Here is a 25,621-nt window from a genome sequence, read left to right as displayed (position 1 = left end):
TGTTTGCCATGTAACAAATGCTCAATAATTGTTGTTATTATACTTGTTATTGTTGTACTGTTGAGTCAGAACTGACTTAAAGCTGAGCCTCCAGCAGCTTTTCATTGGCAGTGAACAGAAAGGGAGTAGATTGCCCATCTTTCTTCAGTGGCACAACTAGTAGATTCAAACTGCATGCCTTAGGGAACTTGAACAGCTTGTTGTTATGTATCATCAACTTTGAACTCACTCATAGCTAACCTCCCAGCAGGATTTCAGAGGCAGGAAATTGCACAGGGCAACAAGATTGCCCATCCTTTTTCCACAGAGCATCTGGTGGATTTGAACCATCTGCCTTTGGGATTATGGTTTGACTTCTTGCCACTAGGCCACCAGAGCTCCTTCAGTTGTAAGGAATTGTGTTGCCAACACTAAGGTCTGTTTTGACTTAGTGGTATATCACAACCACAACAGTTATTAAAAGACAGGGGATCCAGGGTATTGAAGGTACTATGTTGATCTGCTTTGAGATCTTAGTGAAAATCATTGATAAGCAGACATCAAAGAAGTGTTCACACTAGCATTTGACATCAGTTTACTCCCCTTATACCTTGAAAAACCCATTCTGGGTTCTTATTTTTTTCTTCCCCCGCATTTATTTTCTCTTCAAATTTTCCTATCTCTGCTGCCTTCTACCACTCCAACTTAAGAGTAATAAAAAAGCAGAGGAAAACTGCTTCTGTGTTCATCTCTTTACTTACTCAGAGACTGTTTCCTATTTACCATAGATCCCAAACTATCTGGCATGGTAGTAGCACTGTCATGGGACTCCCTGTTGGAGGAACTCACACGAAACCATTAAACATTTGGTTATTCAAGCAAGTGTCAAAACGTATAGTACAGCCATTAATTGCTTTAGTGGTCATAGCAAGCTCCTCAAAAAGTGTAGGACCAGCATAAGCTAGAATAAATGAAGATAGTATTTTCAGAGTGACAGAGTCTTTTCTTAAAATGTGAGACTGGGACATGAGGTACTGTGAGTAAGCCATGGAGAGCAGAGATATCGGTGTAGTAGCATATGACAGGTGTTTTGAGCAATACACAGAGCAGCCTAGCAGGAGAGCTGAGTTAAGTGTGGAACAGAACAGCAAGTACAGGAGGGGGATGGACACTTTTACTTCCACAGTACATGGGGATCCCTAGATGACACATTGACAGTAAATGAGGACAAATTCCCACATAAACTTGCCTTCTTGTGCTTCCACTTGTGTGTTATGATATTTGTGCCATACCCATGTAACATGCATATAAGAAAGACCTTTATTGATTTATAAACTAAAAGGAGAAACACAGGTATACTGAGCTTGTTGAAGAATAAAAGTTTAATGATTTTTAAATTAGGAATGCACACTTTAATCTGTCTTGTTACCATCAAGTTGGAACTGACAGCTTATTCTCCTTTGTGCCTCTGAAACTGTAAAGTGCCTGAGAGGTGACTGCCCATCCTCCCATGGACCTGCTGGTGGATTTAAAGCACCTGCAAAACGTGGCCTTTGGATTAGCAGCACAATTTTCTAGGTACTATGCCAGAACTCTCACACATTGATGTTGTTTTTGTTATGTGCCGTTGAGTTGCTTGCGACTCATAGCGACCCTATTTACAACAGCTTTAAACTCTGCTCTGTCCTGTGCCAATTTCATTGTCTCCGACACACTCATCCCGATTGCCCCAGTCACCAAATCAATCCACCTCCCATAGGGCCTTCCCCTCCTGCGTCTGCCCTCCATCCTCCCTAGCATGGTGTCCATCTCCAAGGACCAAAGTATGTCAGATAAAGCTTCAGAATCCTTGCCTCCAAGGAGTGGCCTGGTTTAACCCTCTCCAGGATGAATCTGTTTTCTTAGCAGTCCATGGTACCCTCAGCACTCTTCTCCAGCACCAAAGCTCAAAAGCATCAATTCTCCTTCTATCCTCCCTGGTCATTGTCCAGCTCTCTGATGCATAACAAGTGATTGCAAAGACCATGGCCTGTACCAGATGCACCTTAGTCTCCAGAGACACACTGTTGCTCTTGAATACTTTAGAGAGGTCCCTAACAGCAGACTTTCCCATCACAATACGTCTGAATACTGAAGCTGTGAACAATCTCAATCTCTTCGCCATCCATCCTGACGCTACCAGTTCGTCCAGTGGTGAGAATCTTTGTCTTCTTGACATTGAGCCTCAGTCCATACTGAAGGCTGCAGTCCTTGACCCTTTGCAGCAAGTGCATGAAGTCCTCGTCAGTTTCAGCGAGCAGCGTTGTGTCATCTGCATAACGCAGATTGTTGATAGACCTTCTGCCAGTCCTGATGCTGCATTTCTCCTCGTATAGCCCAAACGCCTTCACACAATCAGTGAAGCACAGATAGACATTCCTCTGGTACTCCCTGCTTTCAGCCAAGATCCATCTAACATTAGCTACAATATCCCTAGTACCACGACCCCTTCTAGACCCAGCCTGCACTTCTGGCAGTTCTCTGCTGATGTGCTGTTCCAGGTGTTCTTGGATAGTCTTCAGCAGAATCTTGCCTGCATGTGAAATCAACGATATTGTTCTAAAGTTTCCACACTCTGTTGAGTCACCCTTCTTTGGGATGGGAACAAATATAGATCTCTTCCAGTTAGTTGGCCAAGTGGTTGTTCTCCAGATTTCTGGGCACAACTTGGTGAGCACGTCCAGGGCAGCATCTGTTAGCTGAAATATGTCAATTGGTGTAACCATCTATTCCTGGGGCCTTATTTTTTGCTATTTCCTTCAAAGCAGCTTGAACTTATTTATTCCTTCATCACCATAGGCTCTTGCTCACACATTAATAGGAGAACAAAAAGCGAGGCTTTGGGAATAGGTTAGGGAACATTTCTTACTGTCATTTAACGCTCTATGTAAATGACTAGGGTTTTGACACACCAAATCTTTGCCAAAGTAGCTGTTGTCTCTTTGTATTGTGTCACTTAAAAGAACAGTGTTCTGTTTTGAGAATCATGTTAAGTTTTCGTAAGATAGAGTGTCATGGAGTTACAAGGATCTTAAAAACTGTTTCTTCATGAGGTAAGAATGGAGAAAACAGTATCACCAAATCCTTCTTTGAATTTTGGATGCCTTATTAGTATTCATGAAAAGCATATAGATAACATCTTGACAGAGTTAAAACTTTGAACTGGAAAAGCGACTGCTTTTCAATAAGGAACACTTTTAAAGACACTCTTTGCATGACTAGAGTGACTGAATTGCTTCTAAAACGAGAATATTACTTCATTGAATGAGATATTTTTCATTTAATCTGTCTGCAGTTTAGAATTGTCATTAGAATTACAATAAATAATAATGATTAGCACTTGTAGAGCTTTTATCTTCAAAGAGCTTTATAGTTAATCTAATTTAATTGTCGCTTGAAGTCATGGGAGACATGTGCTTGATATTTTACATTGAATCCCTGGAAATGTTCATTTTCCCAGCCTCTCAGTGCACCCTTTCAGTATTCATACACCTATAAGATGCTTGTCTTAGGAGGCGCTGAGAGTGGTGACAAAATGCAGAGGCGTAAATATTCAAGCACCATTTTTCCTAGGTAATTAAGCTTTCTGATACATTTCCCATACCTCCTGTTTATTGTGTGACCCTGAGAAGTTACTCAATTCTCAGTTCCTTTAAGGGGAGGTTCATCTTGGTTCCTGCCTCAGAGGGGTCTTGTGAAGATTAAATGAGATAATGAATGTTCCGTATGTACTTGACCTAACAATACCAAGTAGAGTCAAATCTTAGGGCAAAAAGTGCTAAGTTTTGGGGTTTTTTGGGAGGGGGGGGTGTTTATAGTGTTCTTATTTTATTTCTCTTCTAAAAATTTTTTATTCATTTGCATACGGTAATTTGTTTAATATTCACTCATGGATATTGTATTGGTTTTTTTCTGGCCCCCTTCCTCCACCCACCAAAATCTGTGACCCTGTGATTCTTCCTTTTTCCCAGTTCCCCTACCACTTCTCCTTCCTCTTTGGATATCCATACACATCCTACTGGCCATCCTTATATTTTTTACAGTATTTGTCTTATACAGTATTTTTCCTTTTGGACCTGAGTTAGTTCTCTTCAGTATAATGTTCTCTAGCTTCTTCCATGTTATATAGTGCTGGGTAGTATTCCATGTGAATATACCACAATTTCTCAATCTAGTTGTTTATTGATGGACATTTTGGCTGTTTCCATGTTGTTCCTGTTGTGATTAGGAATGCTGATATCAGTATGTACACATCTCTGTGTCTCAGTTCTGTTATCCTTGAGGTATATTCCTAGCAGTTAGAATTGCTGGATCACATGAAATCTCTATGTTCAGCTTTTTGAGGAAACACCAACTGCCTTCCAGAGTGGTTGTACCATTTGAAAATTCTCAAGTGTAATATGGTTTTGACTTGAGGTTTTTCCAGAAGGATTTAACAAGAAAATTATATTTGACCTGAGCTTTGAAAGAAAGATGAGAACTTTGAGGTAAGTGGGAGGTGAATCTAAGGCTAAGATGTTACATAAGCAAAGGGAAGTGAGTGGTGTTACTGGTTGTTGAGGCTTAGGGTGAAAAAGTAAATGTCTTCACAGTAAGAGTGTTTACTGGCATCATGGTAGTTCTCAACTCATTGCTGTTGAGTTGGAGCTGACTCATAACTGAGCCTCCAAAAGATATTATGGGTGCTGTTAATTGCACAGGAGGAGATTGTCATTTCTTTTTCTTAAAGAGCAGCTGGACCTCCCCAGAGCCATGGTAATGGGACTATTCTAAAGATGAAAAACAAGAGAAATGAGTCAGTCCAGGTTTGTTTTTTTTTTTTTGTCACAATAAAGTTTATTATGAAAACAGGCTGCATGGGGACAAATACATTTAAGTTGGGTGGCTCAGGTGAAATAATGCGGCTTCTTGACATTGATGCCATACTCGCTGAGAGCAGGAGTCAAATCCTCTATGGTTAGAGTGTACTTGCAGTCCTTGCTCTTGCTTCTGGAGCTGCCAGAGGCTGTACCCTTCATTTTGCAGTGCTGTAGGGCATCGTTGGCAATATCTGAGATGAATTTCTAGCAGCTAGGGAGATGAGCCGAATTATGCGTGGATCCGAGGCCTCAAAGCCAGCACGGTTTAGGTAGTAACCAGTCACTGCATCTGGGATCGTGGGTGTGTAATCTTCCAGCTGCATCAGGAAGTCCACCAGCGGCGTGCTGGACACCACCGGCTTCACGTCCCCGTTGGCTGCGCTCGGCAGTACATAAACCCCGTTAGACATGGCACCTTCGGGGGGCGCCGCGCCGCCTGCTGACACGGGAACCGCCCCGCGCCGCCACGGGGCCCGTGCCTCCAGACACAGCTCCAGCTCCGGGCCCCCCTGCGGTCCCCGCGGGGCTGGCCTTGTTCTCGGCAGCCGTGCTGACAGGCAGTGCGGCGGGGGCCGATACCGGCGGCGCAGGCACCGGGGCCGAGGCGGCGTTGGCCGGCGCCGCCTCGGGGTCCGCGCCGGAGCCCGTCAGTCCAGTTTTTGTGAAAGCTCTAAAGCTGTACCTCTCCTCTGATGGTTGTAGAGAGCCGTGAAGCTTTGCAGTCTTAATTGGACCTGAAAGAGGCCTTGCTTCTGTGCAGCTTTATCTTAACATTGAGATCACATGGACTTTCCTTACCTACTGCCCCTGTTTCCCTAAGTCTGAATTCTATTAATAGACTTTAAATGAAATTTGACTGGACATTTCAGAAACAGTTTAAATTCTAAAATACCTACGTGACATAGAGTTAGAATCATATTAATATTAAAGACTGAAGAGTTCCGATTATCTGCGTTGTAGCATAAGATGATGGAAAGACTGACAGGATCTTACTCACAAAATTGATGATCTTGCCAAGGCACTGTTTCTGACTGTAGAACTCTCGAAGAAATTCTCAATTTTTCTTTTCTTTTTTTAAGGCTATAGACGCTGTCCTCTGGGAACAAGGCTTTAAATTGGCTCATTCCAGTTCAGTCACCTGCTTAGAATTTCCTTTTCAGTGTGATTTTTACCTGGAAATTTTCTTGAAATGTAGATCTGAGTAACAGTGCAAATTCTCAGTGGGCAGTTAAACCGGAATGAACCAGTTTGAAGCCCTGTTTGAGAAGCACATGGACCACTTGTAAATGTTAGCACATCTGTAGTTTCCTTTGAACAGCATTTTAGGCTGCTTTTAAGAGAGTCAGTAAAGAAGAAGAGCGAGCTAACATTGATAGAGTAGTTTCTAGAAGCCAGACACTGCCTGACTATTACATATGTATCCTCACAGGAGAACTGTTATCAATCAGTTTTAACATGAAATCAAATCTCAACCAGATAAATAACTTTTCAACAAATAACAGTAGAAGCAAGATTCTAAATGAGGCCTGTCAGACTGCACTGTCCTTTGTTGTTGTTAAATGTTGTGTCTGATTTTTACATCTTCTTTCTTCTATAAATTTCTCCACGGGTTTAAACTTTGGGAAGGCCCTCCTGCTTTTGATAGTAGAATGAAATCTGTCCTAATTTATTACCAAATTGATTTACCATCAATTCATCATAATAAGTGTCTAATTGTGGTCTCTTATCCTGTCAAAAAAAAGGAGCACACTTACGTTGGTTTGTTTTTACAAACAATGATAAATGAATCCTCATTATTTTGTGGAGGGTTCTACAGCCATGTTTATCAGTTTCAGCAGCATTATTTTATCTTGCCTAGTAAGGAAAGTAGGAGATACTAAAGTGATCCTTAGTGTAGGAGAAAGTGTGGTACACGTGTCTGGTAGTGTATGTCAGAGGGGGTAGATTAACTGAGGGAGTATCAGAAAAGAGAAAATAGCTGAAATGGTGTGTTGGCTGCTTGAACCAAATTAGAGTACGTGGAGAGAATATGATTATTTGGAAGCCAAAACCCATATGTACCACTCATTAATTTCATTCTTGATATTCTATTTTTATTTAAATATTTAAATTATACATGTATAGACAATTACATATTCACATATAATTAAATAGTAGAGACAGATTCCTTGGTGCTAAATGATGTGCACTCTAGCACTCTGGGCACGGGCAATCAGTTTGCCTTCCAGTTAATAACAGCTGCCTGACTTATGATTTCCCATTGATTCCTTTTACTGTTTAAAAACTATGTTACCATAAAATATGGAACCCCCAATATGCGTTTAATTACCACTCAGAGAACTCATCCTGAAATGATTAATGAGCCATGAAAATAACCATTTCCTCTTCTTTGTGTATAACATTGGTATTTGAAAACTGTGTTGGCTGTGCCAAGTTTTCTTTGTAGATGGAGTTTGAATTGTTAAATGATCTGTTAGTTCATAAGAAATCTTTGTATTATTATTATTAAGAACACACCAGATACCTATTTCCATTTAGAGTTTTCAATAACTTTATGTACTCTTGTGGCAGGCCCACATGTAATTGCTTCACATATTCAGCAAATGTTTTTTACTAAGAGATATATAGGAACTCCCCCCTCCCCCTTCCTTTATTTTATCCTTCCGCCCTTCCACCTTCTCCCTTTTTATACATAGAATTTGTAATAAATTATTGATGAGTTTCACCAAAAGGAAGGGTTTTTAAAAATAGAGGTTTCAACTGCAGTTCAAGAAATAATCTCAATATCCATTAATAATGAGATGGTTGTGTAAACTGCTATAATCATATTTTAATATTACACAGTTATATTTAAAAATATGAATGATCATAGTATATTGACCTAGCAAAAAAGACTTGATAAATACAACTTAAATGTCTTTAAGGGCTATATTTCCTGATGACATATAATTTAAAAGTTGTAGAAGGGTGTAATTCTAAGAACATTGAAATTCGTCAAGCAGAAAAACTATATGAGAACAATAGAAGCCAGAAATAGGTAGGGGGGTGGTATGTGTGTGTGTGTATGATAATTTAGTGTTGGGTAAATGTGATGTTTTAAAGAAATGAGAGATAGCTGGGTTATCTAAGAAATAGTATTGGGCCAGTTGTCTAGCTTTTGGAAAAGAAGAATAAGCTAGGTCCCTGCTTTAACTGCTTTTATCAAAACGGATTCCATATTGATAAAACATGTAATCTTTTAAATTGTGTCATGGAAGTTCTGGGTATTTTTAATTCTTATTTTTATTTTTAAGCCTTTGGAATTAAACCTTCATAAGGATGACTCAAAATCCAGAAAGCATTAAGGTAGATAGGTGAATTGCCTAAAGCCTATGGTTTCAAAGACTTGAGCACTAGATGATTCTTGAACATGCATGTGCATGAACACCAAGAACTTGGTTTTTAAACTTAAAATGATACCGATACCTCCCTGAAAGCATTTGGATCAATGGACATATACTGTCCAAAAAAGTCACTGCTTAGTGATTTGAATGGCTTTATGTTCGTAATTGTAGATCTGTTTGTAATTGATTTTATATTTGTGATTGTGTTTGTAATTCATGTAACATCAACATTTATGGCATCTTATCGATACTGTTTGGATTGAGCGTGCACAAACAGCAACTCCTATATTACTGTTGTTTCTGGAATTGAAATGAGACCATTATACAAAAAAGTTGTTTGTTAAAACGTAAGGAACTGACTTTTGTGGTTATCTCTTTCCTGCTGTGGATCTTGCCATGATAGCAAAGGAAACCTCTCTTTTAATTTATAACCTTCTAGGCAGAAGGGTTTCACTTTCATTCTAGAAAATACTTTTGTTACTGAGAAGAGCACTTTACAATATTATTTTCACTTGTCTAACATGCCCTAGCTATTACTTAGCTTTTGTAGACAATCACCCATTCAAAAACTCAAAACTGGATACAGTTAAGTCAATTCTAATTCATAGCTGACCCTCTATTTGGTTTCCATCACTGCAGATTACTAAAGGAAGAGATTGAGATTGCCCTTCTTTCTTTTGTAAAGATACTCCTGGATTTAGACTTCCAGAGGTGCACAACTTTGGGTTAGCAGCACACCTGACTGTGAGGTTTACCACAAGAGCTCCCGAGAGAAAATATATTTGACCAAACTGTCACCCATAGGTGAAGAGGAACACTCAAATATTTATGATTCTTTGTGTGTTCGAGGGCACTCTCTCCTCCAGGTGACAGCTTTCAGGTGTCCTTGCAGTGAGGCGTTGGAAGAGCAACACCTCTAACTTCATAAAACTTTGAATATCCTCATAGCTTTATTGCCAATGCACAACATTGATTCCTACACTAATTTTGATAATATTATTTTATTATTGTTGTGTACCATCGAGTTGGAACTATCCTGTAGCTGTATTTTCCATTGGGTTTTCAGAGGCCGTAATTACGAGGAAGGTGATTTCTCATCCTCCTTCCACAGAGCAGCTGGCGGGATTGAAGTGCAGATTCTCGGCACTAGGCCATCAGATTTATCTTAATGCAGAGTTTAAAATTAATATGAGTGATGTTGTTAAAATTAGAACCATATCCTGTTTTACATATGTCAGCACCTCTATCCTTGGGAAGTGTTTTTTTCCACACATCTCTGGTTGAAAATATGAGAAACACTGCTTTGTGTAAATATGAACAGATGAAAATAATTTGTAATTTTCCTATATCTTTGGGTTTAAGTTCTGAAGTTACCAAGTGGAAGGAAATGGATTTTATAAAAGGCAAATTTTATTAGCTCAATTAAGCCCATTAAAATGAATGTTTGATTATGTATTTAAGATTCCCACTGAATTTAGTAAATGCCTGAACTGGTAGGTAGTTTAGTCATTACAATTATAATCCAGTTAAAGCTTAGGGAGCTAAATAAACTTATTTTAATCAAATCTGCTTTGATTTCTGTTTCTCCTTTTCCTATCACCACTTCTTGCACAGGCCAAAGGAATGAAAGGCAGTAATAGAAATAAAGACCATTCAGCAGAAGGAGAAGGTACTGGAAAACGACCAAAACGAAAGTGTCTTCAGTGGCACCCACTGCTAGCAAAGAAACTTCTCGACTTTTCAGAAGAGGAGGAAGAGGAAGACGAAGAGGAGGATATTGAGAAGGTAGGCCTTGCATTTGTGATAAGAATGTGACATTTCTATCTGTATTCAGAATGTCCTAGACATTAAATGTGTTTGGGTCAATGAACATCTTTGGTTCAAACTGAAACCAATCTGTATAATTTGAATCCTGTTTATCTGCTTGGAGCTCTGGTGGCCTGGTGGTAAGAAACTGCACTGCCAACCCAAAGAAATGTGGTTTGAATCCACCAGTTACTCCATGGTAGAAGGATAGTCAATATCCTCCTATGCGAGCTTAAATAATAATTGTTTAATTAATGAATAAATGAACCTCTTGTTGTTGTTTTGGCTCTAGAGACACCATGGGGCTGGGCTACAAAGGGGTTCTTTATCTGCTTTCTGCTCAGGGATAGTGAGGTGTTGTGCTGTTCTTAACACCCTCTGGCCCTTTCAGAGATATGTTCATGGCCCTATACCCCCATGTTACTATGTTTTCTCCTCCAATTTAGACAGTTGAGAAAGCCACACAGCCAGCCATACTACTTTAGAAAGTTATACATTCCTCTAAATATTATCATAGTTCTCTCTTCCTCATCAACATTCAGATCTGAACACAAAGAGGCCTCATCAATGAGACTAATCGTAACCATTTCTGATACTCCCACACCCAGTTCATTTCTAGGTCAAAAGATACCATGTAACTACTGTTTGCCATCTGCCTTTGTTTTTCACTTATGTCTATCTATTGCCAGATTAGAGGATATGCTTAGTAAGATCCTTTCTAGAACCTAGTATAGTATCTGAGCCTAGGATCACAAGAATGATATCCGTTTTACTCTCGGAACCTAGAATAATATCTGGCACGTAGCTTTCTAAATGAAAGCATACATGAATACAAATTTATGCTTTTCATCCTCTCTAGGACTTTATTCATATCAGTATTTTCTCGTTGTTCTTCGCCTTTGCCTATTTTTCTCAGCAGGGATTATGAATATTTTTACATTTACTTAGGTATCTTTTCTGGATTTCTTTATGATCTCACTCACTGATGACCTTTCCTCCTCTTTCACAGAGAAAATACAGGCCACCAGAAAGGAACTCCTTCAATATTCTCTACTCACCTAGGCACACGCACGCACACACACACACACACACACACGCACGCACACACACACAACCTTTAACACACTTCTTACTCAGGTTTTCTTCCTTTTTGGTTCAAAAATCTGCCAATTTAATGCTTATTTTGATCTTTTAACACATTTGTAGCTGCTGGTACCTGGTAGGTTTTGCTGCATTCTTCTATTTATTCCTGAATTTTGTTCCTACCATCCCAAAGTTTCTCGCCTACTATATTGCAGTTAATGAAACCAGCATTCTTCTGCTCTACCCTACGAAGAGAATATTCTTTGGACGTGTATTCTTATATCCTGCCATCATTCTAGGAATTTCTCCTGAGCTCTCGGTTTATATATCTGAGTATATACTTGCTTGATAGAAAGTTCAGTTTTATTGTCTTCAAGAAATTAGTCTTTCCAATAACTTTCTGTTTATGATGATGGAACATTTGCTTGAGGAAATGGATGTTGTTTATAGAGCGTGATTGTTGTAATTGGTCTCACTGAATTGTACACATGAAAAGTGTTAAACAGGCCAATTCTACCTATTACTTTCATGGCAATTACATTAACTTACAACCGTCATCCTCTTGCATCTTCCTTTATGTATTGTTAGGTGCCATCACGTGGTCTACAACTCATAGTGACCCTATGAACAACAGATTTGAACCCTGCCCTATTCTGTGTTACCCTTACCATTTCTGATACTTGAGTTCATTGTTGATCCAGTCACTGTATAAGTCCGTCTGGTTGGAGGACTTCTTCTCTTTCTTTCCTTTTCCAGCATAATGTCTTTTTACCCAAGGATTGGCCCTTTTTGACGACATGCCCATGAGACATAAGACAAAATTTCACCATTCTAGCCTCCAGGGAGCCCCCTAGTTTATACCTTTTCCGAGATAGACTTGTTTGTTCTTTTGACAGTCTGTGTAAGTCTAGGATTTTCAGTTCTTGTCTATAATACCGAAACTCAAAGGCATCTATCCTTTTGTATCCTTATTCACTGTTAAACTTTCATATGCCTAGGAAGCAATTGAAAAGGCCCTGGCTTGGATCAGGTGCTTTTACATTCTAGCCTTTAAGTTGCCATTCTTGCTCTTAATGATATTGGAGAAGTCTTTGACAACAGCTTTTCTCAATGTAGCATTTACGTTTCTTAATTGCTGTTCCCCTTAGGGTTTATTCTGGATCCAAGTAAAATCAAATCCTCGACAATATCAGTTTTCATCTTTCATGATGTTATTTATTGGTCCAGTGGTGAGGATTTTTGTTTTCTTGATGATAAGATATAATCTATATTGAAGGCTGTAGTCTTTGATCTTCCTCAAGAAGCATCATGTGTTCTTCACCTTCTGCAATAAGGTTTTTGTTATCTGCATAATGCAGGCTGTTGAGTCTTCCTCCATTCCTGATGTGACATTCATCTTCATAAATTCTAGCTTCTTGAGTTATTTACTTAGCTTCTTGAGTTATTTACTTGAGTTATTTATTTAGTTATTTACTTAGACAGATTGAATAGGTATACAGAAAGCATATAGTCCTGATTCACATCATTCCTGGGTTTAAACCATGCAGCATTCCCTTGCAACTCTTAACATTTCAGTCAGTCAGTCTAAAACTTAACAGTTATACTTCACTTATTTTCTTTCACTCATATCCATCAGTTCACAAATATGTTAACTTGTTGTTAATGTGCCATCGAGTCGTTTGTGACTCATAGAGACCCTATGTACAACACTTCTCTATCCTGTGCCAATCTCATTGCCTCTGACACACCCATTCCGAGTATCCGTCACTGCATCAATCCATCTCATCCGTCACTGCATCAATCCACCTCATAGAGGGTCTTCCCCTCCTGCGCTGTCCCTCTACTCTACCTAGCATGATGTCCCTCTCTAAAGACCTGTCTCTCCTTACAACATGTCCAAAGTATGTCAGACGAAGCCCCAAAATCCCTTGCCTCCTCTCTACAATGAATCTGTTTGTTTCCTTGGCAGTCCATGGTACATTCAATACTCTTCTCCAGCACCACAGCTCAAAGGCGTCAGTTCTCCTTCTGTCCTCCCTAGTTATTGTCCAACTCTCTGATGCATAACACGTGATGGCAAAAACCATGGCCTGTATCAGGCGGACCTTAGTCTCCAGAGAGACACTGTTGCTCTTGAGTATTTTGAAGAGGTCCCTAACAGCAGACTTTCCCATCGCAATACGTTTTTTGATTTCCTGGCTACTGGTGCCAAGAGTGTTGATAGTGGAGCCGAGCATACTGAAGCTGTGAACAATCTCAATCTCTTCGCCATCCATCCTTTTGCTACCGATTGGTCCAGTGGTGAGAATTTTTGTCTTCTTGACATTGAGCCTCAGTCCATATTGAAGGCTGCAGTCCTTGACCCTCTGCACTCTGCAGTAAGTGCATGAGGTCCTCCTCAGTTTCAGCGAGCAAGGTTGTGTCATCTGTATAACGCAGATTGTTGATAGATTGTCCACCAATCCTAACGCCACGCCTCTCGGATAATCTGCTCTGCATACAGGTTGAAAAGGTATGGAGACAGGACACATCCCTGACGTACACCCTTCCCAATTTTCAACCATGCAGTGTGCTCTGTTCTGACGACTGCCTCTTGGTCCAAGTATAGGTTTCGCATTAGCACGATTAAATGTTCTGGGATGCCTTCAAAATATGACCGCTTCAATTTGACTTCTTCCCAACTTTAAACGGCCAGTTTGATTTACATCATTCTTTCTAACATGGATTATTGGTTCGCTGCCTCTGCTCTTGCACGCTGACCCCACATTTGTGAGTAATCTACAGTCTCCTCTCAGCAAAGCAGCCAAGGGATTCTTCATAAATGTGGGGTTAGTGTGCTCATCCTCTTCTTATGGGAGCAAAGACTTTGTACCCTGCAATTCTATTCCATCACCTGGGAAAAAAAAATATCTTACATAGCAGGTCAACTGATTGCTGTCCAGTGTATTTCAACTCTGGACAAGTCCGGTGTGTAGAGAGTTAATCCACAGAATTTTTAGTGGCTACTTTTTCCTGAAGTAAATCATGAATCGTTTAAGTAGACTTGAACTTCCAACTTTTCCATTAACGGCCAAGAACATTACTGTTGCCCCACTCAGAGACTATGATATGCCCCAAAGCCACTTCACATTTATCCTCCCCAGCATTGATTTTTCTCATCTTCACCAATTTGATTGCTCTTATTTGAGGAAAAGTATTCTGTTTTCTATTGAGGAATCTGCTTCTCATGCTAGAAACATTCTCCCTCTTCTAACCTCGTGTTTAATTTGATCTCACATATTTTAGCTTATAAAATAAGAAAAAAGTCTATTACCTTTATTTTTACCTTGAGTCAGCCCTCTTCCTTTACCTAGGCAGCAGGAATAAACTCTTAACTCATTTCTCTAGTTCACTTTATTCTTTGTTCATATGTTCATTTACACATTCACCTTTTTAGTGACTTAAGTAATTCCAGTATTAGATGGTAGTTTCTTTGTTAAATTCTATTATTTTTCATACTTGGCCAAAAAAATAAAATTGACTTATAACTCGAACTCATTACCATAAAATTGATTCTAGCACATTGTAACCATATGAGTCAAAGTTAATGGTATAATAAGGTTTCCAAGGCTGTATCTTTGTAGACGAACATTACCACTTCTTCTTCCCTGGGGAGGCTGGTAGTTTCAAAGAGCCAAACTTTAAATTAGCAGCCAAGTATTTTGTCCACCAAACCACTAAGGCTGCTAAAAAGCTCACAATCTATGTCAGTCCCTCTAACATTTTTATACCTGACTCATAACTCTAAAATCTCTTTCTTTTCCAGCATGAACTTTGATACGACCAAGCATTTGGGACAGTTTTTATTTTTTTCCTGGAACTTCATCACCTGATTACCTGTCCACACGTTTTTCAAAGCAGTTCTTCTAAATTACTTGCTCAAATAAACCCCTGATGCTTTGTTGCTATTTTGTTAGCCACCAACTTGTTCATTTTGGCTTCTAGCAACCCTGTGTATAAACTGATCCTGTGTGTGATCCTGCATCATTCTCACAATTTCCTCAGTCAGTGTTTAAGCCTACTGTTTGCAATCATTGTCACTTCATTTCATTGAGGGTCTTCTCTTCAATGATGGCCTTTATTTCCAAGCAGCGTGTCCTTTTTCAAGGGCTGACCCCACCAATGAATCTTAGATCCTTCTAAGCCTAATTTATTGATTTTTAAGAACCTCCTGATTCCTCTTTCTGTGGTTAACTCAAGTATCACCATCTTTTGGGGGGAAATTTCTGTGCTTTTCACCCTGCACTGGTTAATATCTTTAATTATTTTTTTCTGGTTCTTTACTGCAGCCATCACATTGTTGTTCAGTTTATTTGACTATACTGTCTTTCCCCCCTCTCTCAAACATCGACCTTCTTATGCCAAGGCCTTCTCTTTTGATGCCAAGTCTTTTCTTAAATTTTATAATTTATAACTGCATAAAAAATTATTTTCAGGAACAAATAAATAATTATAACCTCAACCTACATAATAAAGTTTTTTGTTTCTGATGTTCTTCTTAGCTTCTGATTCAACTTCAGAATGTTAAGTAAATGTCTTTAAAATATAAGTCATGGTTAATTACTGTATACATAATTTGAGAAATATATACATAGTCTTCATGTCAAATAATTATCCCTCATGCATTGCAAATAAGAAAACTGTGACTTCAGGGTTTTTTGTATCGCTTGCATTTAAACATAATTGATGGTTAATTAAATGCATATTAAAACTTGAAAGACTTTTTAAAATGCCAAATTGTATTAAGTTATTGATTTCTCCCTGAGTTTCTATTTTACCTATTGTTCCAAGGAATATGAATATGATAGAACAAAATTGTCCTTAAAAATTATTTTTTAAATTGTTGTCTTAAGTGCAATAATGAATGACTACGGGGGAAGAAAATTAAGTGGGACGAATATGCTTTAAAAATAGATGATTGACAGATTATAGGTAGATAATATTCTCTTCAGACTTAACAGTATTAATATCACCTTGTTAGAAATCACAGGCTTGTTAGAAATTCAGATTCTCGAGACCATAGGAAACATACAGGGTCAGAAACTCTCATCATGGGCCCAGAAATTTGTTTACAAACTGACAACTGCCTGGAGCCTTCTGGATTTTCACGATGAAACTAGAAATTAGAGAAATGATATTAGTGAGCAGTATCTTCTTCTTCCTACGGTTTACATCGTTCCCAAGAAGCATCATAAAATCACATTTTCACGTTAGAAGGCATTTAACAGTCCAAAATGCTTTGAGATTTTGTCATCAGAGATGTGCTTTAAGAAATTTATTCTGACAGCCATGTGTAGAAAGCATTATAGAGAAGATTAAAAGCAGGAAGACTAGGCCATAGGCCACCTTGATACTAAGGCAGTGAATAGCAATGGAAGTTAAATACATGAGATGGACAGAAGCAACGCTTTGCCAAAGTCAGCAGATCTTCAGGAGTTTTGATTGAAGTACTTAGGAAAAGAGAGAATACGAACTGATTTTCTAGATTTATGCCTCTATGAATTTATTCTTTCACCTAAAACTTCTCTGGGCAAGAAAGTTTAATATCTACAAGCTTAAATATTTAAAATGAAACAATAATTACATTTTAAAATATATATTTTATTTTTACAGTGGGAGCTCCACTTTTGATATGTACAATATAAAATAGTTGATGTTCCATTTTCATTGCCTCCCTTTACGTTTGAAGCACTGCAGTTCAAATATCCTAGGTGTTACTTGGGGAGAAAAATGAGCATTCTCCTCACCTCCTTAACTGCTCTTGAAAACCTATGGGGGGGCAAGTTATGACTAGGTTCTGATGTGATGGTACATAATATAACAGGCAACCTTCATGTTAAACGTATTTTTATCTTCAAAAAGTAATCCAATATTTCTGTATTTTATGTAAATATTGTTAGTATTGAAACTATATACCACAGAATGGGGGTAGACATTCATTCCAGAAATTGAGCTAGCACTCTGGTTGTAAGAATAAATGTGAGAACTTTCACACTGACAGAACTGACTCCTTAGTGAGATATGGCAAATGTAAACTATTATATGACCATGCAGTACATGCTGTACTAGAGATGGAGGCCCATGCTGCTACAGAAATTAAGCAGAAATAGCCCTCATAAATTAACGACCTGAGTAGCTGGAAAAAGAAATCTTTTTTCCAGTTTGTAAGGTTTTGTATGGACTAATAGAAAAATTTATAATTTGTAAGCCAAGATTAATTGTTAGAGCAAAATTATCAAAGATAAGTTAAACATCTGTCTCTTCCTTTTGTTGATTATAGGTTCAACTTCTTGGAGCTGATGGCCTAGAGCAGGATGTTGGTGAGAATGAAGATGACGAATCACCAGAGCAGAGAGCTCGGAGACCAATGAATGCTTTTCTCTTATTTTGCAAACGCCATCGATCACTTGTTCGTCAGGAACACCCCAGGCTTGATAACCGAGGTGCTACCAAGATATTAGCTGATTGGTGGGCTGTTCTAGATCCAAAGGAAAAGCAGAAATACACAGACATGGCCAAGGAGGTAGGTGTCCGTGATTCAGTATTACAGTAGTTATGCGTAACCAATTTATATGCTAACCTTAGTATATATAGAACACCTATGAATATCCAATAGCATATAGGTGAATCCCTATAAGTTTTAAGTGAAAACATAGACCTTTTCTTTCCCTGTTCCTGTATTTCACGTCTGCCCTGCAAATGTTACTGGGGCTGCCAAGAACAGTATGACCAAGATGCTTGTTTTGTTTTCTCAGTGATGACAGCCCTCTGATTGATACATAAGGAATGAGTGTATTATGAATAATTTTTAGCATCTTTACCATTTTATGTTTAGGAAATTGGTATTTTTTTTGGTTTTCTCCAGGAACCCACCTCTACTGCTGGAGAATGCCATGGTGAAGATGTGTTAGGTTACTTAACTGTATCATAGGAAAGGATCTTGATCTAGTACTAATTTTAAGTAGTTTTGTGATGATGCATAAGTGAGTCTTTGAGATTCAGCTTTTCTTTTTTATTTTTGTCTGTAAAATGTGGAAGTTGGACAATCATTTTATCCCTTCTAGCTCTTTTTTTATTTTATAATAAGCACAATTATCAAGAGGTAGGCTTTGACTTGCTTCTGTTCTGTAGGTGGTACACCCATGAATATTGAAAACCAGTAAATGAACAAGTTTCAGTGGAACAGAGTGTACTGTCGTGTGCATGCATGTACACACAGCACAGGAAGTAGTTCCTGAGAAACATTTCATTCTGTAGAGTTAGGATATTCAGAGACATGGGGTATGAATCAATTCTGAAATTTCTTCCGAAAATGCAAACTGGTTCTATTTCGAAATTAACCTGGAATTAAGAATAGGTCATTGTATATTTATAGGTATTGTGTAGTAGATGTAACCCTGAGTAAGGCAGAAGTCGGGGGCTTTAATAGTGCAGTGGATTATTAAGCGTTATGATAAACCCATCAGCCCAGCTGCTCTTTGGAAGAAAGATTTTCTGCATAAAGATTTACTGCCTCAGAAACCGTGGAACCTGTACTGTCCTTAGTTTGGTACCCTAGTGGTAAGGAGGTGCACAGTAAACTTGCAGGCATGCTGTTCGAAACCATGGCAATCTACTTCCATCTGATTTTACTGCTTCTGAAAACCCACTGTACAGTCAGCTATGGGTCGATTTTTAAGACAGCATATGACAACAACACCAGCTTTGGGCTTTTTTATTTTTTTAAGGGAAAAGTGAAGGAATATCAGTGTAGTTAAACCTGAAATTGATAGTTCTAACATTTCTTCAGTGTTGCACATTTTGAAAAATATCTCAATTCATGTTCTTTGAACAAATGGACCAGCAGGGCACAAAAAGTTTGAATTTTAAGTGATACATTTTATTTAGATATCTCACTATGTGGAATAACAATATTTTCAGATTCTGTGGTTTTATTGAGTTGTATAACAAACTAACACTGAACATAAAAATTTTTGAAGAAATGTTCAGGGAAATTTGAATTTAGAGTGAATTATGGGCATACTTACCAACTGTAATTAACAATGACATAGAGCTCCAAAAATTGACTATTGTTATAGACATAATTTTAAACCATACAGAGCATCCAGAAAATTTAAAATCAATTCCTGTAATCTCCATGATTTTAAATGTTTCAGTGATTTCCTCTAGCATAACAGTAATTAGCAGTAAAACTTTCCCATTAAATACCCTTATAGTCTTTCCTAGTCATGTAAACAATTAACCAAAACCTCATAGGGAACTGTATTAGCTTCTTATAATTAAACACTTGAATTTATTTTTGCATTGCTGTTCTTAGATAACATGCAGTCTGCCCCAAGTATATTGTTTGCCTTTTCTTAAATGTTGCTAATTTACAAACCCAATAGGTGGCCACTTTTAAGAGGAAGAATTATTTTTATACAGGAAATCCCTTTACTAATTACTTAATCAGTTCACAATATTTGCTGTTGTAGTGTTACAATATTATCTGCTAAGGTGGCCCCCTGCAGTCTGCTAAAAACCAAGACCATTACTGAGCGTTCCACTGCATGACTCGCTTTGTTAGTATTACTCTTAGGAAAGATGACCTCATTTCTAGTTCAAACTATTTTCAAAATTGTTATGCAATTGCTTTCAAGACATATCTGTTGTTTCATATTTATTTAGAAGATGGCTGTAAAATGGCCTTTAACCTCCAAATCATTATGTTGGGGATTTTGTCTTAGAAGAACAGCCTTAATTGAGATGTTAGTTCAGTCAGAATGTACTAAATAGCACCAGTATGCCATGTGGGAGGGCAAGGTACTAGTGATGCAAGCAAGGTGACTGATAGATGTGGTCATTCTCCCACAGGTATTGCCAGACAGATCTTTTTTTAAACTATATTAGATGTGTAAACTTGTAATTTTAAAAATGCCACCTTTAAGTGTTCTTTATGGGGTATAAATTTTATTCTTTCAGTACAGCATATATGAATACTTGTATAATATTCACCAGTCGCTAGCCTACCATTATCAGGTGAATGAGAAATAGTTCCTGCCCCCCGACCTCCCACACTCTTCTTTTTTGCTTTTGCATAAAGATAACTAATGAAGCATATTTTTAACAGAGGAGTATATATGAAATGATCATTTATTGGAGAGACAGATTCTTTACCTTACCTGTTAGCTTAAGACAATTTTCTCTGACCTTCCCTTGCCTCTGATTATCTTCTGTGAGTGCATCTAGTGAGAGGAAACACTGCTTCAGGCATTTGCTTTCAATTTATTCAATTACTGCCCAGCACTACTTTGCCATGTTGCAAAAAATATTTGAAATAGGGTTTCAGGTTCTTGAGTGAAATGTTGAAATTGGGATCTTATTAGAGCAATAATTGGCTGTAATTTAAAAATACTATTCTCAGGATACAACCTAGCTTACTTTCTTAAACTTATCAATATATGTGGCTATAGTGTTGTATATGGCCACAGGTCCTCAGGACTGAATGTGTGACTGCCTCTGGGGCTGGCGGGGGTGGGGGTGGGGGCTTACACAGAAGCAATTTGCTTTCACTTTTGAAATCTTAACACACAGCTACTCTTATAAATTCAAGCATATATTTCTGAGGGAGGTCTGGTGGCCTAGTGGCAATAAGCTGTGCTGCAGTCCTGAAGGTACACCATTCAAATCCACCCGATGCTCCACTGGAGGAGGAAGGGCGATCTTCGCCAGTGACAGTCAGATGTGATTCAATGGTACACAACAACAGCAATGTGTTTCTCCTTGCTGACATAGGAAATGTCTGGAACCTTTCATTTGACCATTTAAAACAAATTATCCTAATTAATTGACCGTTTAAAAGGTGGTAAGTCATGATCATCAGTTATAATGGAGTCATTTAAAAGAGAAAGAGGAAGTTAAGACTATTAATGATGGCCCCATATAGATTTTTGTTTTCTTCTTTTTTTTTTTTTAGTTTGGACGCCATTAGGCAGAAAGCATTTATTTGTTAATTGATTAGTTGCTTAGTTCTGTGCTTTGTTTTGTATATAAACACAAACATGCAAAGCCAGTAACATTACCTTCATTTTCCAGAGCAAGACTCTTAACAGAAGAGTTAGTATATTCCCCAGTCTTAGGTTTAGTGAACCATAAAACTAGTATGTGCTTGCCTCTTTTACTATAGCACACGTTCTATATCATGAGTCAGAGCCACTCAAGAACAATTAACAACTGCAGCTCTACCCCTGGTTCATGTAAATAATTCAGTTAACTGCAAGGTTGAACATTTGAATTGTCTGAGAGGCACCTGCATAGAAAGCTCCAGTGGACTGCTGTTAAAAAGTCATAGCCTGGAAAATCCTGTGGAGTGCAGCTCTTTTATGCACATAACTTTGCCAAGAGTTGGAATGAACTCCATAGCAACTGGTACGGTTTTTGTAGGCTATCTTAATAAAGGTTCCGCGAAATGTGTTGATATAGTTGCTGCACTGGGTGATGATGGTATAGGACTCGGCAGCATTTTGTCCTGGAGAGGAAGGTGTTGTGTGAGTTGATGCCAGCTCACAGCAGCCGTCCACTGTCCATAGAGTTTCCAAGGGTGTGATGTTCACAGGAGCCGACAGCCACATCTTTCTTCCATTTTGTTCTGGTGGGTTCTGACTATAGCTTTTTGCTAGCCAAATGCTTAAGAACAGTGTCACCAGGGTTTCTTGGCAAGAGAGGTAGATAACAGTACCTCAGGAATAATTTTATGAAGGAGGTGAAATGTAATCTGCATTTTATGTAAGATTCAGGGAGAAAGCAAGGTTAAGATGAGACTTCTCTTTAAGGTGAGAACACTTTCAGAAACCTGGAAGATAGCTTTTATCTAAAACAAGCGTATAGAGAGAGGAATACCAGGAAATAATGTTATAAAATGTTGTGGTTGTTGTTGTTATGTGCCATCGAGTCACTTGCAACTCAAAGCGACCCTATGTACAAGAGCCCTAAATGCCATTCTATCCTGTGCCAACCTCGCTGTCTCAAACACATTCATTCCCACCCCTCCACTCACAGAATCTATCCATCTCATCAAGGGTCTTCCTCTCTTGCGCCGTCCCTCCACTCTCCCAAACATGATGTGTCTCTCTATGGACCAGTTCCTCCTTGCAACATGCCCAAAGTATTTCAGACGAAGCCTCAGAATCCTTGACTCCAATGAGCATTCTGGCTTCACCCTCTCCAGGACAAACCTGTTTGTTCTCCTAGCAGTTCATGGTATATTCCACACTCTTCTCTAGCACCACAGCTCAAAGACATCAATTCTCTTTCTATCATCCCTATTCACTGTCCAACTCTCTGATGCATAGCATGTAATTGTGCAGACTATAGCCTGGGTCAGGCGCACCTTAGTCTCCAGGCTGATGTCATTGCTCTTCAGTACTCTTGAGCGGTCCCTCACAGCTGACTTTCCCAGTTCAATTCGTCTCTTAATTTCCTGGCTGCTGTTACCAAGAGTGTTGACTGTGGAGACCAGCAAATTAAAACTGTTAACTATTTCAATCTCTTCGCCATCCCTGCTAATGCTGCCAGTTGGCCCAGTGGTGAGAATCTTTGTTTTCTTGATGTTGAGGTTCAATCCATATTGAAGGCTGCAGTCCTTGACCTTCTTCAGCAAGCGCTTCAGGTCCTCCTTAGTTTCAGCAAACAGGGTTGTGTCATCCACATAACGCAGGTTGTTGATGATTCTTCCACCAATCCTGATGCCACGTTCCTCCTCGTACAGCCCAGCGTCTTGGACGATCTGTTTTACATACAGATTGAAAAGGTACAGAGACAAAATACATCCTTGACGGACCACCCTCTTAATTCTGAACCATGTAGTGTCTCCATGTTCCGTTTTGACGACTGCCTCTTGGTCCGAGTACAGGTTTCGCATTAGCACAATCAGACGTTCTGGAATTCCCATTCTTCTCAGAGTCAGCCAAAGCTTGTTGTGATCCACACAGTCAAAAGCCTTTCCATAGTCAATGAAACACAGATAGACATTCTTCTGGTATTCTCTGCTTTCTGCCAAAATCCATCTAACATTATAAAATATAGTAAGACAAAACCCATCGAAAATGAAAGCTTGAAGATTCAGTTGTCTTCTGGTTAAACTATTGTAAAATCAAATGTCAAGTTGGAATTTGATGGTATTTTCGTAAATCATAGCCTCTTTGTGTAAATGTTCATATCTATTGTCAGCATACTAAACAAGATTTTTATCACTGTAGAGCTGTATGAAATTTACAGTGATTAGGTTTTCCCCGTTATATTTCTAAAAGCTAAAATTTAAGGTTTTATTTATATATTGTTTGTATTCCTCTGGGACAATGATCATAAAATCCATTTATTCTTTTGGCTTCATTAAAAAGGATTTTTTTTTCTTCTAATGAAAATCTACTTTTATTTTCTCTGAGTGGTAACCCTGGGGAGAGAATATTGTGTTTTATGCCATGCGTTACAGAATTTGTATGCTTGCATGTGTGTGGATACACCTGGTGTGCTATTAACCTAGAGTGGCACCTCATTTATCCAGCATCCTTGAAAAAAATCAGTGTCACACTTACATGATTCCCAGAAAGGTGAAACTGTTCCTCTAAGGGCTTTTAATTTTATCTATTTATCCTTTTAATTTTATGTATTTATCCTGCAAATTTCATATAAAAATTTATTGCATCTCACGTTCTTGAAGTATTCCATTTTTTCTTATTTAATGTATTATTTTTAAACAATAATTATTTTAAAGTCTGTAATTGGGCAAGACTTGTGAACAAGTGAGATATATTTTGTGTTTGTATGCAATTGTTCTGTTCTTTGCTTTTCCCCTTTTAATCATATCTGCTTTTTTTGTCTTTCCTTACATTCACCAGCAGCAACTAGTTCAGATTTCTCATTGTTAGCTACTGTCTCTGCTATCCATACTAAATAACTTTTCCTGTATTTTGCTTAAATTTGGGATGTTGCCACATTATGGAGACCTGCTTAGTAAGGAACAGATTGTATTATAAAGTTTTTTGTCTTGACATCATTTCTGTTTTGTATATTCTGAATAGCAGGACTTTTATATTTATTTTTTTTAAAAATAACAAGACGGAAGATGCTGTGATTTCTTTTTAAAGGCTAACAATGAATATTTTAATAGTACTTTATTTTGTCCAAGTGTTTTTCTTAATATTTAACTCATTTAGTGCTCAGATTTATCTGAGGCGAAACAGGTATTTTCTAGAATGAATATTAAGGATACATAGGTCACATAGATGGTGATCAATCAAGAATTTAAACTGAGTTTGTCTGTGAAGACTTATTTTGGTATTTCGCTTCAGATGTTAATTTTTAGACTGAGTGCTTAGAATCAGTTTTCAAAATCTGGAGAAGGCCTACCAGCAACCTCCCTTATACAGATTATATAATCTTGCTTGCTGAAATTGAAAGAGATATGAGGTGCTTTCTGCGGAGGATGAAAGACAATAGCCTTCACTGTCTCAACGTCAAGAAAACAGAAGTCTTCTGTACTGAACCAAAAGGCAACCTCATGATGGATGGAGAAAAGATTGTAATTATTAGTGAATGCATCTTGCACCTTTGAAACCAACAGTAGTTAGCATTGGTAATGTTTACTGTCATGGATGTTTCCAAAGTCCTGAAGAGCAAAATTGTCACTTTGAAAACTAACGTGTACCTGAGCCAAGCCACAATCTTTTTATTCAACTGCTAGGCATAGAAGAACTGGAAAAAGAACACGGGCGACAGGAGAATAATAGGTGCTTTTGAGTTGTGGTGTTGGTGAAGAGTGCTGAATAACCCATGGACTTCTGAATGAACAAAGAGATAATTCTTCGTCAAAGTACAACCAATTTGTACCTGAGAGGCAGAGGTGGTTAAGTTTTATCTCACATATTATGGATATATTTTGCAAGAGGCTCTTCTTTGGAAAATTCACTCTTGTAAACGTATAGAGTTTAGTGAAGGAGAGGAAGACCCTGAATGAAATGGATTGACACAGTGTCTGGCAGTGGACACAACTATGTTAAGGATGGCACAGGATATGATGGAGTTCAGATCTGTTGCTATGAGTCATACTTAATTAACTCCATGGCCCTTAATAACAACAACAACTAAAAGAATAAATTTTAACAAGATGTTAATTACAGAATTATAGTTAAGATTTTAGAGTAATACTACTTTGAAATTTGTGATTCAAAGAGAGATTAAAGATAATCTTTGTACTTTTTGAAAACAAATTGCACTTAACATGAGTTGTAACCCTTTCATATTCTTATTATATTTTCATAAGACCGTACTAGATAATACTGTTACCCATACTTTTGTCTGTTAAAAAGTAATAAAGTGAAATTTTTAGAGAAACTTATTTTATTAGTTCAGATTTATTTTTTTTTTGGCTCTGTTTCTACTCTTTTTTTTTTCTTT

The 25,621-nt window shown here is 38.2% G+C and overlaps 1 protein-coding gene and 1 pseudogene across 2 annotated transcripts in view; one reads left to right on the top strand and one right to left on the bottom strand.

The window, feature by feature from the left end:
- The window catches only part of BBX (bobby sox homolog (Drosophila)), a 341,982-nt gene that overhangs the window by 197,033 nt on the left and 119,328 nt on the right, over positions 1–25,621 (top strand). For both annotated transcript variants that reach the window (XM_006889997.1, XM_006889998.1), the window contains exons 4-5: positions 9,875–10,045; positions 17,469–17,711. In XM_006889997.1, coding sequence (XP_006890059.1) covers positions 9,884–10,045; positions 17,469–17,711 — 405 coding nt within the window. In that variant the 5' untranslated portion in view covers positions 9,875–9,883. The remainder of the gene's footprint in view (positions 1–9,874; positions 10,046–17,468; positions 17,712–25,621) is intronic.
- On the bottom strand, positions 4,905–5,780 carry LOC102864204 (annotated as a pseudogene).

Source organism: Elephantulus edwardii, unplaced genomic scaffold, assembly GCF_000299155.1.
Source record: "Elephantulus edwardii isolate Elephantulus edwardi_28Jun2011 unplaced genomic scaffold, EleEdw1.0 scaffold00085, whole genome shotgun sequence".
NCBI classification, from domain to species: Eukaryota; Metazoa; Chordata; class Mammalia; order Macroscelidea; family Macroscelididae; genus Elephantulus; species Elephantulus edwardii.
Note: the sequence above shows the minus strand (reverse complement) of the source record. Positions and strands in the feature narration are given on the sequence as shown.